This window comes from Rhinolophus sinicus, chromosome 16 (genome assembly GCF_057876585.1).
Source record: "Rhinolophus sinicus isolate RSI-liver-muscle chromosome 16, RSI-T2T, whole genome shotgun sequence".
Lineage (NCBI taxonomy): Eukaryota > Metazoa > Chordata > Mammalia > Chiroptera > Rhinolophidae > Rhinolophus > Rhinolophus sinicus.
Window position 1 is genome coordinate 118,639,703 of NC_142516.1, and position 16,352 is coordinate 118,656,054.

The 16,352-nt window shown below is 36.5% G+C and overlaps 1 protein-coding gene across 1 annotated transcript; it reads left to right on the forward strand.

The window, feature by feature from the left end:
- The first annotated feature begins 10,499 nt into the window (after positions 1–10,499).
- On the forward strand, positions 10,500–15,841 carry ZFP42 (ZFP42 zinc finger protein). Its single transcript, XM_088793028.1, has one exon. The coding sequence runs from the start codon at positions 10,587–10,589 to the stop codon at positions 11,502–11,504; it is 918 nt and encodes a 305-aa protein (XP_088649154.1). The 5' UTR covers positions 10,500–10,586; the 3' UTR covers positions 11,505–15,841.
- Positions 15,842–16,352: the final 511 nt, after the last annotated feature.

Consider the following 16,352-nt stretch of genomic DNA (forward strand, 5'->3'; position numbering starts at 1 on the left):
TCCTGCTAAAATACAACCTAATTCAATACGTCCATAGTGGGACCTGTGAGTTTGTATTTCTCCCACCTTGTAGGTGATAGTGATGTTGTTGATGGAACGTACTTTGAGCAGCAAAACAAGAGGATCCTTTAGGAGTTATCTATGAAAGGGAACAATGAAATAAGGCAGGTAAGCAAAGTAACCTGCGGGGAGGTGCAGTCAAGGGAATTATTTTTAGAATTCTCATTATCACAGCAAGTGTGCTTGAATGCAATGGGAATGATCCAGAGTTGAGAGAAAAAAAAAAAAAAATGAAGATAAAGGATAGAGGGGATAATTATTTGAACAATGTCCTTGAGTAGTCAGGAGAAAATGGCACCCAATGATAAATAAGGAGGACACCCTGGATGGAAGCACAGACAGTTCACCCTATGACCAGGGAGGAATACAGAGTTCCTGGGCATAGATGCAAATGAGTCGAATGGTGGGATAAATAGAGATTGTCCACAAATTATTTTTATTTCTCAGTGAAATAAGTTAGCTGATAGGACTGGGGAAAAGTTATTAGAGGTTTGAGGAAAGAGAGGGCATTGTGAAATAATCATGAGATGTGGGAAGAAAGGGATGAATAGGCAGAGCATAAAGGAATTTTAAGGCAGAGAAACTACATTACATGATACTAAAACAGTGGATATGTCATTATACATTTGTCCAAATCCACAGAGTGAACCGTAATATAAACTATGGGCCTTGAGTGATAATGATGTGCCAATGCAGATTCATCAGTTATAACAAATGTACCACTCTGGTGGGGGCTGTTGATAATAGGGGACGATAACCGGGGGCAAGATGAATATGGGAAATCCCCATACTTTCACTCAATTTTGCTGTGACCCTAAAACTGCTCTAAAAAAATAGTCTGTTATATAAATAAACAAACAAATAATCGTGAAAAAATAAATTGACTAGTGCAGTTCTCAACCCTATTAAACCAATAACCTCTTTTATAAAGCACATTTTAACACCCTTGTTACTATTGTAAAAATAATTACTTTAACCTACCTACACTCATATTTTTAAAATCCATATAATGCCTTCACCCTAATATAAATACAATAAAACTAATTCATAATAAAATAATATTTCCATATGTAAATGTTCAAGTCTGAGTATATTGGGAGACCAAAATATCTCCACAAAAATACCTAATGCCCTCTAGGGGGCGATACTAACCCTTGATGAGAACTACGTTATTGCTTGACGTAACTGAACGTCCACTTGGTGTTAATGATCATGATTTCACCCAACACCCATCAGCACGGTTGTGCATTTTGTTCAGGTGCGTACATGCAAGTTCAGAGTAGGCCCAGTTGCATTTAACCAGGATGACAATTTTACTGGGGAAATGAATAGACTGAGACCAGAGCAAGGAAGTTTCAGGTGTAGGTCCACAATCATTATCTGCAATTCTATAATCCAAAAAGAACATGGAAAAAATAAAGTGTTTTTGTTTGTTTGTTTTGTTTTGTTTTGAATAAAGTTATCCAAAACTCATTTGGTAGCAAAATTCAACCTGGGTAGACATATTGCTGTTTAGAGGCTTTATTGATCCCACTTATTTGGGCATAATCATCAGTTTCACTGCAGATGATATTATCTAACATGGTACGAGTGTCCAGGGACCCCTTTGTTTGAGAAAGTATAAGCCATTCGATGTCACTAGAAATAATAAAAGTGGTAACATTGAGAGGATTTTAAATATACAATTTACTTTCTCTGTGAACATACTGTAAGGAGAAAGTTATCAAATGAACAACAAAAAAAAAGCAAGCCAATATCCTGAAATGGAACTGTAAAACGGATTCCAGGCAGAAGATACACATGCAAGGCACAGAGACAGAAAGGACAAGAATATTTAGGAACATTAAAGAGATTTAACCGATGGGACTCGAAGGGTAAAACTATGATACTGGTTAAGAAATTGGGGGATGGCGCTACACGTAGGGAAACAGTTCGGAAAAGGGGATTCAAGAGTATGGTTCCATGCAGGTACTGGAGTTGAAATTATTGTCTCTTGGGGTTGAGAACTTCTTTTTTTCTATGACAATTTCTTAAAATACTTTTCTCTCGAATTTTACGACTGACCTTTCTGGATGAAACCCTAGGGACTGGGGAAAGAAGAATCGCCATCCTTGTGAGCCTTATCCAGCAAGGCATGTCTGAGACCCATCGCCAGCCCCAAAGAACTCCTGGATTAAGCCAGCAAGAAACACTTTTAGTATCCTACCATGGCAGTGGTTTCTTGGTTCCCTTCATAGGAAGGAGTAAAGATATACCCAGGAACCCCTGCCATTGGTCTTTGTATTCATCCAAGCCAAGAGCCCCAGCAGAAATGAAGACATGTGATGAGCACCCTACAGAAAATCCACTTACCTTCTGTTATGCCCTATGCTGCTCACAGATTGCACTTCTAAGGGCAATTCAAATTTGGTCCAGGGCCCATAAAGTAATACCTGTATGGCTTTCAATATGGCATTTGTCATATTCACTTTCCATTTCCTCATTCATAAAATGAGTAATAACTCATAAGGTTGCCATCGAGATTAAATATGTGGAAAGGCATTATAAATTACAGAAAATAATAATGCAAGAGACTTTTTATGAAAGATATACCCATGGAGTTTCTAAAATATCATGATATAATGTAAAATGCTATATCTCAAAGAATGAAGCACACTTGCGTTCTAATCTGAGTGTCATGGAGGGTCTCTGGTCTCGCTCCCTGCATAAGAACACAGGATATGGCGAGGCCAAAAAGGAACACAAATGGAGCCATGGATGGGGTGTTCATACCACTATATTCTCGCTGGCGGCTGGGTTGGAGATACAAGAAGCAGGCTCCACATGATGAGCAATCTGCCGGCCGCTTCTCTGCCAACCAACCCAACCAACCAACCAACCAACCAACCAACCAACCACCCAACCCACCCACCCACCCACCCACCCCCTAGCGTAGCCTCAGAAGTTATATTAGTGGCTAATGGTTAACCGGGAACAGCTGATGGCCACCCAGCTATGCAGATGGCCATTTGATTACAGTTGACGGCCATCTAATAACCTAGCCAGCACCTTTCCAAGTGAGCCCGAGAGCCTGGAAACTGCTCTCTGGGACTCTGTCCCCACACTGTGTTTAGCTACTTATCAGTGTATAAATTTCCTTTGTGCCTCAACATTATTATTTCAAAATACAAATAAAAGCATATAATAGCACTAATCACTTTATAAATTTGATTTCAAAATAAAATGAATCAGTGCATGTAAACTAGTCAATCAACATTAGCTAAATCAAATAGAGATACACTGAAACTTCAACAATGAAACAATAATTTATGAGTTTAAGGTTAATACACATTTATATATGAAGCATGCTTTCTTGTAATATTCCACTCCAATTGCTCTTTGTATGAAGATCTAACTTCTTACCATGACCTACAAGGCCGGGGAATCTGGCACTGCACATCACCTCCTGCTCTACCTCCTTTCTTAGCTGTTCCCACCACTGTCAGGAAGATGTGCCCTCAGAGCTGACTCTACCTTTTAGATCCCAGCAGCTCTAGGGAAACCTTCCCTGAACTTCCGGATTCCATGATAGTCTCCTATTATGGGCTCTCATAATTCTCAATGTCTACCCTTCATTGTCCTAATAATAGCTGCATTTTCACATTTACATAGTGTGATTATTTGGTTACCTGTATTTATTACTTTTTTGATATTTTCTTTATCACAAATTTTTGCACTAATTTTATTTTTTAATATGGCATACAAATATTATTAATCTTAATTACTGATTTTTTTTACTGTGCAATGTATACAAATACTGAGTCATGACGTTGTACACCTGAAACCAATATAATATTGTATGTCAATTATACCACAATAAAAAACAAAAACAAAAACAAAATCAAGAGCTGCCGCTTTCTATCCATCTTAATTACTGAATTTGTTGTTGCTCCTTAAATTTTGCGGTGGGAAAGCAGAGTTTCTGGACTCACCCTAGTTCTGGCCTGGGAACTTCAGCTTGCAAATTCTGGGAGGCCTGAATTACATAAGCCCAGGACTAGAACAGTGGCCTATATGGGGGGGCAGTCATATATGTGTAGAGTGAATTAAAGCATATTTATAGTTTTCACATTCTAAGCTTTTAAAGGAAAATATTGGTTTTGTGGCACTGAAATAAATTGTCAAAGCACAATTTTCAAAAACTGGCTATGATGTTATTGGTAAAAGAATTACTATGACTAAAATTCCAGCAATCCAAAAATTTACTCCTTGTGTCAATTTCAAAAGTCAGCCCGCTTTTATTTCACGGTTTAATTGGTTCCCTAGTTCACTTAAGAGAAATTCAGTTTCCTTTGAGCTGGGTTGGTATGACAACAGATGAGTTCCTCCCTTTTGGTTTACTTCTCCAGGGCCATGGAAAGGAAAAGCTAAAACAAATGGGAGCAAAATAATTTATTTAAGATGTGGAGTGTGAAATGAAAATTTAGATTTTCTAAAGATATCTCCAATTTCTATCCAGACAGTCACACTAACACTAACCAAGTGATCTGACTGAATCAGTGGTGGAGAAGAGATTATAAATTAATCTAGTTGATTGCATGCATTGTCTCAAAGGTAAAATGAGTGATAACAACAGAGGTGTGGTTTGGTGAGTCAGATGAAAGAATGCTCTGCTCAGGATTCTTTGGCTCACTGAAGTCACATTTCTTATTGAAACCCAAAACATTAACATTTTTACCACACACACACACACACACACAATGTGTGGTGCAGACCTACTCTAAGAACCTGCCTGTGCAGTTTCTAGAGACCACAGTAATGCACCACAGCTAGCAGGAGAGAAGTCATTTCCTACCATTTCTGCCTTCAGGAACTCACCTGTCAATGACATGTTCTAAGGAACTAGGGACGCTTTATCTGACTTCAATTTCAAATGGATGAGGACCTGGTATGCCTATAGGGCAGATCAGGGAATAATACATTAAAACATAGTTTAAATATTTCCTCCATTGGAAATTATCTTTTACATTCCAACATTCCAATCTCACAACTAGGGTTTATTCTAAAGCAAACCAAAAAAAGAAAAAAACAAGAGTGGAAAGAACTCCATATATATATTATGAAGTGCAGGCAAGTGTCTAGTCAAATTTAAGAGGCTTTTAATTTTAAACATTGATTCAGTTTTTGTTTCAATGCTCTGTGTACTTATATGAACTGTTAAACTTCACTAGACCGTATGAGCGCTGATCGACCAATGCTTTCAAAGTGGATTGTGTTATTTTTACGGATATGAAGTCACATTAATACCTGAAAAAAGAAAAAGCAGTAATTGGAGTTTTTCTGCAACAGAGCCTAGGGTGGGAAAGGGAGTGGGGGAGGGAAAGACAGCATGCAGGGAAAGGTGTGGTGTGCCTCCCAGGAAACCTCTATTTCTAAGGGGTGAAACTGCACCGCTTGATTTTCATTTCAATGATATATAACTACTTAAATTTGATTATGCCTACGTGTATTAGTTCGATAGACATTTAATGAGTGCCTGCAACATGTGAAAGCTAGGCGACTGGGATTCAAAGAGATTTGTCCACGTGGCGGAGGCCCAGTGACTGCAGAGGAGTCTCCCCTACCCTGGTCAGCACTTAGTTGAAGGAGACCGCGCGCCGGCTAGCTCCAAGACCCCAAACCTCAACCCGGGACGGAGCAGAGCCACTCCCTCTGCCACTCCCCGGGCTACCTGAACCCTTTACCTTTAGAGGTTGATAGAGCCTTTCTTTGGAAATTCAAACTAATCTGTGCTGACGTGTAAGGTAGGTGTAGCCTAATTAGAATGTGTCCATCAAAAGGAGGGTGGGTCTAACTGGCTGAACGTGAAGCTGGGGTGCTTTTAACTGCAGTTGGGAGCGCGGGTTGCAGCAGTTTCTTCGTCTCAACCTTGGAAAGGAAATGGAGTAGGAAATATCAGAGTGACTCGCGGCAGCAAGGGTAAGTCTTGCTTCATGGAACCTTGCTTTCTTCACATATGGGGGAAGATGTGTATATTGAGTTCCCTTTTTAGAATGTGTCTTAAACTGTAGATCCCGGTCAAAAGGTAAAGGTTTTGATAACTACAGATGGGAAGCGTTTTATCTTCCTAGAACCAGATGGGCAGTGACCTTGGCTAGTGGACACGAGAGTGTAGAATGTGTTGACCTACGCTGTCTTTGGCCACTGGCCTCAAACTTTTAAAACAGATAAAGAAGGAAAGTAAATATTCTTTAAAGAAAGCAGACACCTAGCTGAAAATGCTTTGAAGTTGCATTTTTAATTTTGTTTTAAAAAATTCATATAAATATAATGCATTACATTTGCCTAGGTCTATTTTGTATTAAAGTGTTTGCATTATTTATTATCAAAAGAGTAGGCCTGTCTTCACAACTTTGTTTCCTTCTTCAATTAGCCGTTTCCCCGAAAATAAGACCTAGCCAGACAATCAGCTCTAATGCGTCTTTTAGAGCAAAAATTAATATAAGACGCTATATTATATATTATATCATATATCATTATATTAAAGACCCGGTCTTATAGTAAAATAAGACCGTCTTATACTAACTACCATTCACCCAATTACTCCAGCAAAAAAATCTAGGACCACTTATTCTTGACTCTTCTGTTTCACTTCCCACTTTATCCAATGCACCAGCCAGTTTGGAAGGTTCTATCTCTATTTTCCCTATTCCCCTTGCCCCCCACCCCCAACTCTTTTCGTAGATTACTAAATAGCCTAAGAGATTTTTTTGCTTTCATTCTTCCCTCCCTTAATCCCCTCTCCACACAGTAGCCCTAATCTTTTCATTTTTTTAACCTATGCCAGAGAATACTATTTTTTCATTTGAAGTAAACCTTGTAATGGTTCCCATTGGTTTGGGGAATGCAGTGTGCAATGGCTCCCCTGGCCCTCAGGATTCTGCCCCCGCCTCAACCCTAACCTCCCACCACTTCCGTCTTTGCTGGCCATATTTTGTAATAAACATGGCTTTCTTTGTCCTCCAGCACACTAATCCCTTTGTACTTCATGCTGTTGCCTGGAAAGAACATTTCTTCTCCCACCTCTTTCCACTCTCTGATAATGTTTCTTCTTTTTCAGGTTTTAGTCTAATGGCCCTTCCTTGGAGGCCTTTCGAGATTTTCTAAAGATGGCCTTCCCCACTTTCCCTCTTATATTGGTTTCATTTCATAACATTTTTTTTTCTCAATCCAAAACTATTTTGTTTATTTACCACTTATAAACACTTTGTTTATTTACATTATGTTACATGGATAAACTCCATGGAAACCAGGGACTTTGTATTTTTCACTTGTCTGGGGTACCTGGTACCTTTTTTTTTGTAGGTATTTACACCAACAGACAATGTACTTGTCATATAAATGGGAACTCTTCCATAATAAATTAATAAATTACCATTTCAATTTTATACGTCACCCTCACAAGCTTGCATATTGTGTGAGAAATTGTATAATGCTGAGATCTGGTAAATAAGAATCTAACTTTGAAAGGTAAGGGCTTTTTTGGACCTTGTTAAATTCATCAAGAAAATACCTCTCTTTCAATCTTGATCTCATAGATGATGTCTTTGTAGATAATACCTTAGCATCACTGATAGCCAACATTTTGAAACTTCTACATTAAGTGTGTCTAAAGTCCCAAATAATTTTTTGGTAAATTAATTTTATAAGGTTGCTATATCAGATATCACCAGTGACTGATGTATATTCATCAATTCATTTCATTAGACAACTGTACTAGGTGTTGGGACATATGGATAAGACAAAAGGACATCTGGCTTTCATAGACTGATAGTCTGATAGGTAATTGTGCACCTGAAACTAATTAAAAAAATAAAAAAATAAATAAAAATTAAAAAAAAAAAAAAAAAAGACAGACTTTAAATAATCAGGGGCTCTGATTAGTGTTAAATAGGAAGCATTAAATAGGGAGCGAGGGGAACATTTAGCTTGGGGACCTAATGGAGCCTAAGAATCAAGGGAAACTTGCCTGAGGAAGTGATATTTAAGCAGAGACCTGAAGTAGGGATGGGAAATGTGTGTGTGTGTGTGTGTGTGTGTGTGTGTGTGTGTGTGTGCTGCATGCTGATAGGGAAAAGGGGGAGTGGGGGTGGATAGTATTTTATCGAGAGGGAAGAACATGGCACTTTATTGGAAGGAGAGCTTATTATTTTTGAAAATGAAATAAAGCTGGAGATGGCAAGAGATAAATATGGAGAGAAAAACCAAAATCAAATCAAATTGCAGTTATTTTCAATAGAGTGATGTCCGATAGAGGGGGGAGGGTGTGCTCTGTCCTACTCAAACTTTAGATTAATTGCTAGTGACTTTGCTCCAAAGGTGCTATATTCATTAATACAAAATGACTTGAAAATTATTTTTATCTACAAGAACAAGATTTTGTTAGACAAATATTCTTGGACACAGTCTCTCTGGTTTGTTTCACCTTTTTAAAGGACAGAATAAATAATAACACGTGTATCAATACACATATAGAAACACATATAAAAGCTTGATTTTTTTTAAATAGCCACATTTTAAAATACCACCTCAAAAATAAATAAATACATAAATACATAAATAAATAAATAAACCACCTCAATATTAGGTGGGTACTAGAGCTAACAGGGTCATCACTCCATAAGGTATATAAATCCCTATGTTGTATACATGAAACTAATATAATATTGTATGTCAAATAACTGAAAAATTAAAAAAAAATATACTACCTCAAAAGAATAATGCCATTACTTCTGGAAATATATAAAATATTCTAGGGGTGCCAAAAATTACCCACATGACTTGTATTCATCTTTTGTTATTGGTATATATATATTGAGTATTTACCATTTTGATAGTTTTTTCCTTTCTTAAAATGCGTATACAATTTTTTGGCACCTTCTGTATATAAAACAAAAAATATGATTTTCAATTGATAAGGGAAAAAAATTTTAATTTCTTGTTAATCCTTTGTATACTATATAGATATACACACATGCTTAAAAATAAATTTAAAACCCTTCCCTTAGCAACATATATAATTTATATATTATATATAAATATATAATTTATTTTATTTATAATTAAATATATAACTTATAAAATATATTACATATTATTACGTTTTTATATATGTATATATAAATGTTTAAGAAGATATTTAAAACTCTTCCCTCAGCAATTGAAAGGCATGTTTTGCTTTTATTCTATGTATTTTTTGCCGAAAGTAAATGGCATGAATCCATTCAGGTGGTATTTTTAAACGTGGCTATTTTAAAATTATTTTCAAGCTGTCAATTTTCACTCCACTACTTTCACATATGCCCCTTTCTAAACCACATTTAATTTTTGTTCCTACAGCAGGACTTTAGGACAATAAAACTGAGAGATCTTTAATAAGTCACACAACTGTAACATTAAGCAAAATGCTCTTAGAAAGAATATAATAAATTTATACCATAACTTTTATATTGTTCCTTCTATGTTAATGACAAAACATTTAGGTCCAAACTACCCTGTGCTTTTATTGTCACTTCCATTCATAAGATATGGGAGTGCATGTATTATGTTTTATTGTCTGGATCCCCATCTTCTGAAACAGGTGAGCAAATTACAGCCCATGGGTTCATTCCAGCTTCTGCCTATTTTTTTGGAGCACAGTCATGCTCATCATTTCTGTATTATATATGGCTGCTTCTGTGCTACCATGGCAGAGTTAAATAGTTGTGACAGACCATAGTTCCCACAAAGCTTAAGTCTGGCTCATTTCAGAAATAAATTTACCATCCTTGGTCTAGAATAGTGCCTGGCACATAGCAGGATTCCACCTATACTTGGAGAATGAATACAAAGCTAATAAAATAACACTAGCTTCCATAGGTGTTCAGTGTTTGCTCTGTGCCATGAACTGTGTTAAGCACTTTATATGCATTATTTGATTTGAATTTCACAACAGTACTATATAAGAAAATAGTCATATCTTGCTCCCTTATCTTGAAGTTTTTAGTCAGCTGCCACTACCTCAGTGAAGGTTTGCCTGAACACCCTATTCAAAATTACAATCTCCTACTTTCTATCAGCCCCTCTGCTTATTCTATAGCACATCACCTTATAACATAGAACATATTACTGATTTTATATGTTTACTTACTGGTGCCTAAAGTAGGGCTAGCATATAGTGCCCAATAAACATTAGCTGATCAATTAGAGACATCACATAACTTGGGATACCCAAGTCAGATCTGGTATGGCCCCATGTCTTCTGTCAGAGCTCAGTCTCTTACTCTCTTACGAAGTTTGTCAAAGAAGATGCGAATGTAGCCATTTCATTAGTGAAGTCAGTTCTAGGCCATTTTTTGAGGACATTTCCTGACAAAGGCTCTAATATTGGACCTAATCATTACTATCTCAAAGCAGGTACTTGCTGAAGACTTACCCAGATCACTACTACCTGGAAGTGACTGATACATCCTGGTGTAAACCTTCAAGGAGGAAGCAGGCAGGACGACATGGACCGGCAACTGAACACAAGGGCAAAGACTCATGGACAGGAAGGCCTGGGGAGAAGAGCCCTCACTGGGGATAAGCCAAATCCAGCCAAGCCAGCGCCAGCCCGGCAGGAACGTCTTGACAAGATGTGGACCTTGTATGATGTAGATGGGTGCCAGGAGACTAGCCATCAGGCTGATGAAGAGAATTCCTCACCTGACTGTTACATAGAGTGCATAATAAGAGGTGAGTTTTCTGAACCCATCCTGGAAGAGGACATACTTCTTAAGCGTTTCAACAACCGAAAAGAAGGATCAAAACAAGAGCTTTCTCAACAGGCTCTTACAGCAAGCTCAGTTCTTGAATGCTCCTTGCACTGCATGGAAAAAGCAGCAAAACAAGAACTTCCTCCACACATTGTTGGAGAGAATTTACTTGCTGAGCATTCTGAGTACACAACAGGCAAGAAGCTTTCTCCTGAAGGAATACCCAGCACTAACTCATCAGACCCTAAACAGGTCACAGAATTTGCTGGAAATAAGCCAAGCAAAAATAAAGAATATGCTGCTCCAGGAAAATATGTTTGTCCTCATAGTGGATGCACAAGACAGTTCAAGACTAGAGATTCCCTGAGAAGGCATGTCCGCATTCATGGTCCCCGAGGTCACATGTGTGCAGAATGTGGGAAAGCATTCCATGAGAGCTCAAAACTAAAAAGACATTTTCTAATTCATACTGGCGAGAGGCTCTATCAGTGTACTTTTGAAGGGTGCGGAAAACGCTTTTCCCTGGACTTCAATTTGCGTACACATGTACGCATCCACACTGGGGAGAAACGTTTTGTGTGTCCCTTTGAAGGCTGTCACAAGAGGTTTGTTCAGTCAAATAACCTGAAAGCTCACATCTTAACTCATGCAAAGACTGAAGAGAATCAGTGAAAGAGAAGATAGTATTAACAAAAGAGTGACTGGGGACAAACATGACTCACTGATTATTGTTTCTAGGAAAGAATTTTGGAACCAACGTTGCCACCCTACAAAACATATTTTTTAATGTTACTAAGATGCTCCTATAGGTTGTGGTACCATTTTAAGAACATTGTGTACAGAATTATAGTATGCTTCCAACAGGAAGGTCAGTAATGAATTTACTTCAAAAGCATAATCCTTAATACATTACGAACTGAACTATTGGATATGTGACTATTTTCACATGCCAGTACTACAAATATGAAATTAATTTTGTTTTTTAGATTTGTCATTTCCAATTGTTTAACATTTGCCTTTTAGGAATATGCTTTGTGCTCATGTGATAATCGTAAGAATGAAATTTTTACAATAAGTTGTTAATGAGTGAATGAGTAGTTAAACTTTTTTAAAAGTTAAATTTTTAAATTGTTTTCTTTTTTTTATTGTGTCAAACTATTGAAATCATATAGCTCTGCGTGTGTGGTAAATATGTTAGTGTCAATCCATTTTAATTATTTCAGATATTTTCAAATAAAAGGAAATAAAACTCCAGAAATATGCTAAATCTGAATTGAAAAATCAAAGTGTGCATTAAAGAAAGATACCATTTATTTGTCTTTGAAAGGAGTAAAAACTGCAAAGATTGATAGTTTAGTATAGGTGAGGCATGGGGAAAAAGTTGCCCTTCCACTTTTGGTTAAGGTATATATTGTCATAACCATTTTAGAGGGTATTTTCCAAGTGTGCTATGTCAGATTTTTAGGGCTGTTACAACAATACCAGCAAGTAGGTGTCTTAAACAACAGAAATGTATTGTCTCATAATTCTGGAGGCTAGAAGTACAAAGTCAAAGCATTATTAAGATTGGTTCCTTCTGAGTTATGAAGGGAGGATTTGTTCCAGGCTTCTCTTCTTGGTTTGTAGATGACTGTCCTCATATTTACATGGTGTTCTCCTTGTATCATCACCTCATCTTCCCTCTGTGCATGTCCAGGTGCGGATTTGATCTTATAAGGACACCAATCATTGGATTAGAACCCACCCTAATAGCCTCATTTTAACTTGATTACTTCTATAAAGACCCCATCTCCCAGTAAGGTCACATTCTGAGGTACTGAGTTAGGATTTCAACATGAAGTTCTGGGGGTTCACAGTTCAATCCATAATATGCATTCCTGTTGACCCAATAATTTCTAGAATTCAATTCTATGGAAGTATTTGCACTGATGTACAAAAATATTCAAGGATATTAACAAGCATATTTTAATAGTAATAAATTCATAACTTAAATGTCCATTAAAAGGAAACAAGTTGCATAAATGACACCTCTATTCAATAGAAAATGTGCAAATATCCTTAAAGGAAACTTGGCTATAAAACGAAGGAAAGGACCACAGCTAGTGGGAAGCCATAGAATTATAGGAGGACGTTGTTTCTATTAGATGGATCAGAATCTGGTGTATTTATATGCTGTGGATGAAAATTTAGAGAAAGTGGTTAACCATTCTGAATAAGGGGGCAAATTGATTGTCCACAGATAGCTGGTAAAATAAAACGATAGCTCTAATGTAGGGATTAACTTATTTTTATGATTATAAACTGAACACCTCATTGGAATTACCTTATAATGGGCAGAGAATATGCAGTTATTAAACTTGGAATACATTTTTCCCCAGAGTCAATATTATAAATAATCAGATATAGTTAGGATATATTTCTTTGGCTTTAAGAATTAAGACACCAGTGGAGATAATGTACCATGAATTTAACAGCTTTCATGGGGGAAAAAATCACTATAAACAAACTTTAAGATTAATCTTGATTATAGAAATGCCAAAATACAAATACATGTATGACTTAGAAACAGAAAAAATCAAGGGTTTACATTTTGACTTCAGAATGAAGTAATTGTTACTATGGATTATTATGGAATTTTAAATTTTTTTTATTGATAATATATTTGGTATGGCATTTATGTTATTTCTATAGGAATGTAGGTCTTGAATCTTTATGTTAAACATTGGATAAATAATTCATAAGTTTGGAATTTCCTCTAAATAAAACACACAAGTATAGAATTTAGGATGGGAATATGGTATTTTATCAAGATGATGGAGCATATATTTGTCTAGTTTTTGTTTCAATGGCAGTGTCTGCTTTGGTTCTCTAGATTTCTGCTTCAGGGTTGAATTAAGACAGCACCTATAAAGACTAAGCAAAAGATGGGATTAAATAGAAAGCAGTCAAGTTGAGATAAAAATCAATGGCAGGGTTTAGGCTGTAAACTCTTGAGACCTAGGACCCAGGACATCGAGAAGGACCAAAATTGACTTCCCCTCTATGGAAGCTGCTCTATTTCTATAGAGCACTGTTTCTGGAGACAAAGGGGCCAAAAGCTGAGTGCTTACAACCCTAAAGCTTAAATGCACAAGGAACATCAATCTGAGAAAGTGCTGTGCATCTGGATTCCAGGGCTTAGTCAAATCTGACTTGGGAGTAGGATGCTACTTGGCTATCCTCCTAGATACTTTGTTTTTCTTTTCTAAAGAGGAACCCTAAAACTTCAGAATGTAAGAGAAAGAAAGAATGTGGATGTAACAGAAAGGAGAAAGGGAGATTAGGTAATGAGGATATGTCAGCTGAAATCTTTGTTTTGAAAAAGAAATGTACACATACTTTCCACATATGTATTTTAAGTAAGAAGAATGAACAAAGGTGCATGAACACATATCCAGAGAAAACTGACAAAGGAAATGATTCCATCTAGAGTTTTACATGCCTCCAGATGCTAGCATTTTACAAACCCCAAATCCTAATGAATGAATAAATAAATATTTTGTTTTCATGCTGGTATTTAGATTCATGGCCCATGCCCCTTTTTTACATAGCCAAACCATTGCCAGAAGGTAACAGAAATGGTTTGCACGAAAGACTGAAAATCTTAAGACAGAGCCCATTACTTTCTTGTTATCAACTAACACAGCATAGTTAGTTGGCAGTTAATAAATTACGGAATGAACAAATGGGGAAATATAATTTAATATTATGCTTTTAAAATATAGTCATCAAATTATATATAATTCAAAAAACTGCTAATAAAGCATTACTTGTTTATACATAAAATCTGACTACTGTGAAATAAATGTGACTAACTTTACTATAGTAATACATGTAATATATAAAGAAAAAAAAATCAGAAGTACGTGTTTATTACTCATACATACATTAACTTGTACTCCCAAAAGTAATTACACTTAAGAGAGTTTTTAAAAATGTTACACTATTTTTATTAATAGTGAAAATTATCATACATCTTTACCTTCCTTTTTTTTCCTCTAAAAGAAGAGACTGAGGGTCTGTTCCCCTCCTAACACCTTGGATATTGGAGAACTTAATTGCATTGAAATTTTAATACAATGTGAGTAGGTTATTAATGTCTCAAACTGCTTAAATTCTTACTTAACATTAGTATCTTTTATTTTGTTCTCTGTGATACACGCATAGATCTCCCAAACAGTCTTTTGATTTTTGTATTTCACCTTAGCTGTAACATACATTGGTGGACACAGGATTCTATCCTATTCTACCCCAAAATAATTCTATCGAAAAGCACTGTGGTCATGTATTACTTGCCTGCTGAATATGCCTGTGTAGAAATCTGTGTGTGCTTATGTTTTAATTACCTAATGCACTAGCTCTGACTGAATAAATTGCATGATTACATCCTACACTGAACACAGAACAGTGCAAGTTATATTAAAAAGCCATTATATTTGCAACTCTGAGCAAGAGACTATAATTAAAAGGCAATTGGATGAAATAGCTTTGAGAGTACAAGAGTTTAAGTAGGATTTGGTAAATGAACACTAATGGTTAACATGTGGTTTTTATTAGGTCTTTTGCTTCATCTCTATGACCCCAAGGTTGAATTTGTTAGATGTCAGTGGACTGGACGTGTGAAAACACCTGTACAAAGCCACGCTTTACTATGTTGCTAAAGTTATATCCATAAAGAAGGCCAACATAACTTTTGTGACTTCAGTAAATCAAGGGTATTAGGTAGGATAGAATGATACCCTAGGCATTAATAAACTATTTTTAATACTCCTAAGTGTCATAAAAAGCATAGTACATGCTTCCTGTAACTCAAAATGTTCGTCATAAAATACACGTGTACAAATCAAAGAAGTAATAAAACTAGAGAATTTTGATTATTGTGACCATTAAATATATAAAAAAGTTGTTCAAGTTATACACAATATGTATAATGCATCTCATCTTTGTCTAAGGCAACCAATACATTTGTAAACCCCTGGGGACTCAGCATGATACTAATATTTGTGTGTGGGGGGCTGGGTGGGTAAAAATCTTTGTGTTATCAGTATGTATGCCTAATAAATATTATACTTATGGCAGATTAAAGGTGGTTACAAATTCTTTACTATTCCTCCTATTGAGAGCTGAGGGTCTGTTTCCTTTCCCCTTGAGTTTCTGCTGGTTTGTGAATACTTTGATCAATAGAGTATGGTGTAAATGATTCTATGATAGCTATGCCAATTCCAGGCCTATCTTTTAAAAAGCTGGGCAGCTACTGCCTTGCTCTCTTAGAAACCAACTGTTATTTAATAAGATGATATAAGACCATCATCCTGGGCAAATCCAAGCCACATGCAGAAATACTGTAGGATAAGGTGTGAAGAGAGCAAGGCAAAGAGTAGTGAGGTGCCAGACCTGAGAAGGAGCCATCTTGGAGACTCAGCCAGCCCATCACCCCAGGTGATGCCTAATAAATTGTAGGGCAGGATGGTCTTTTCCCAA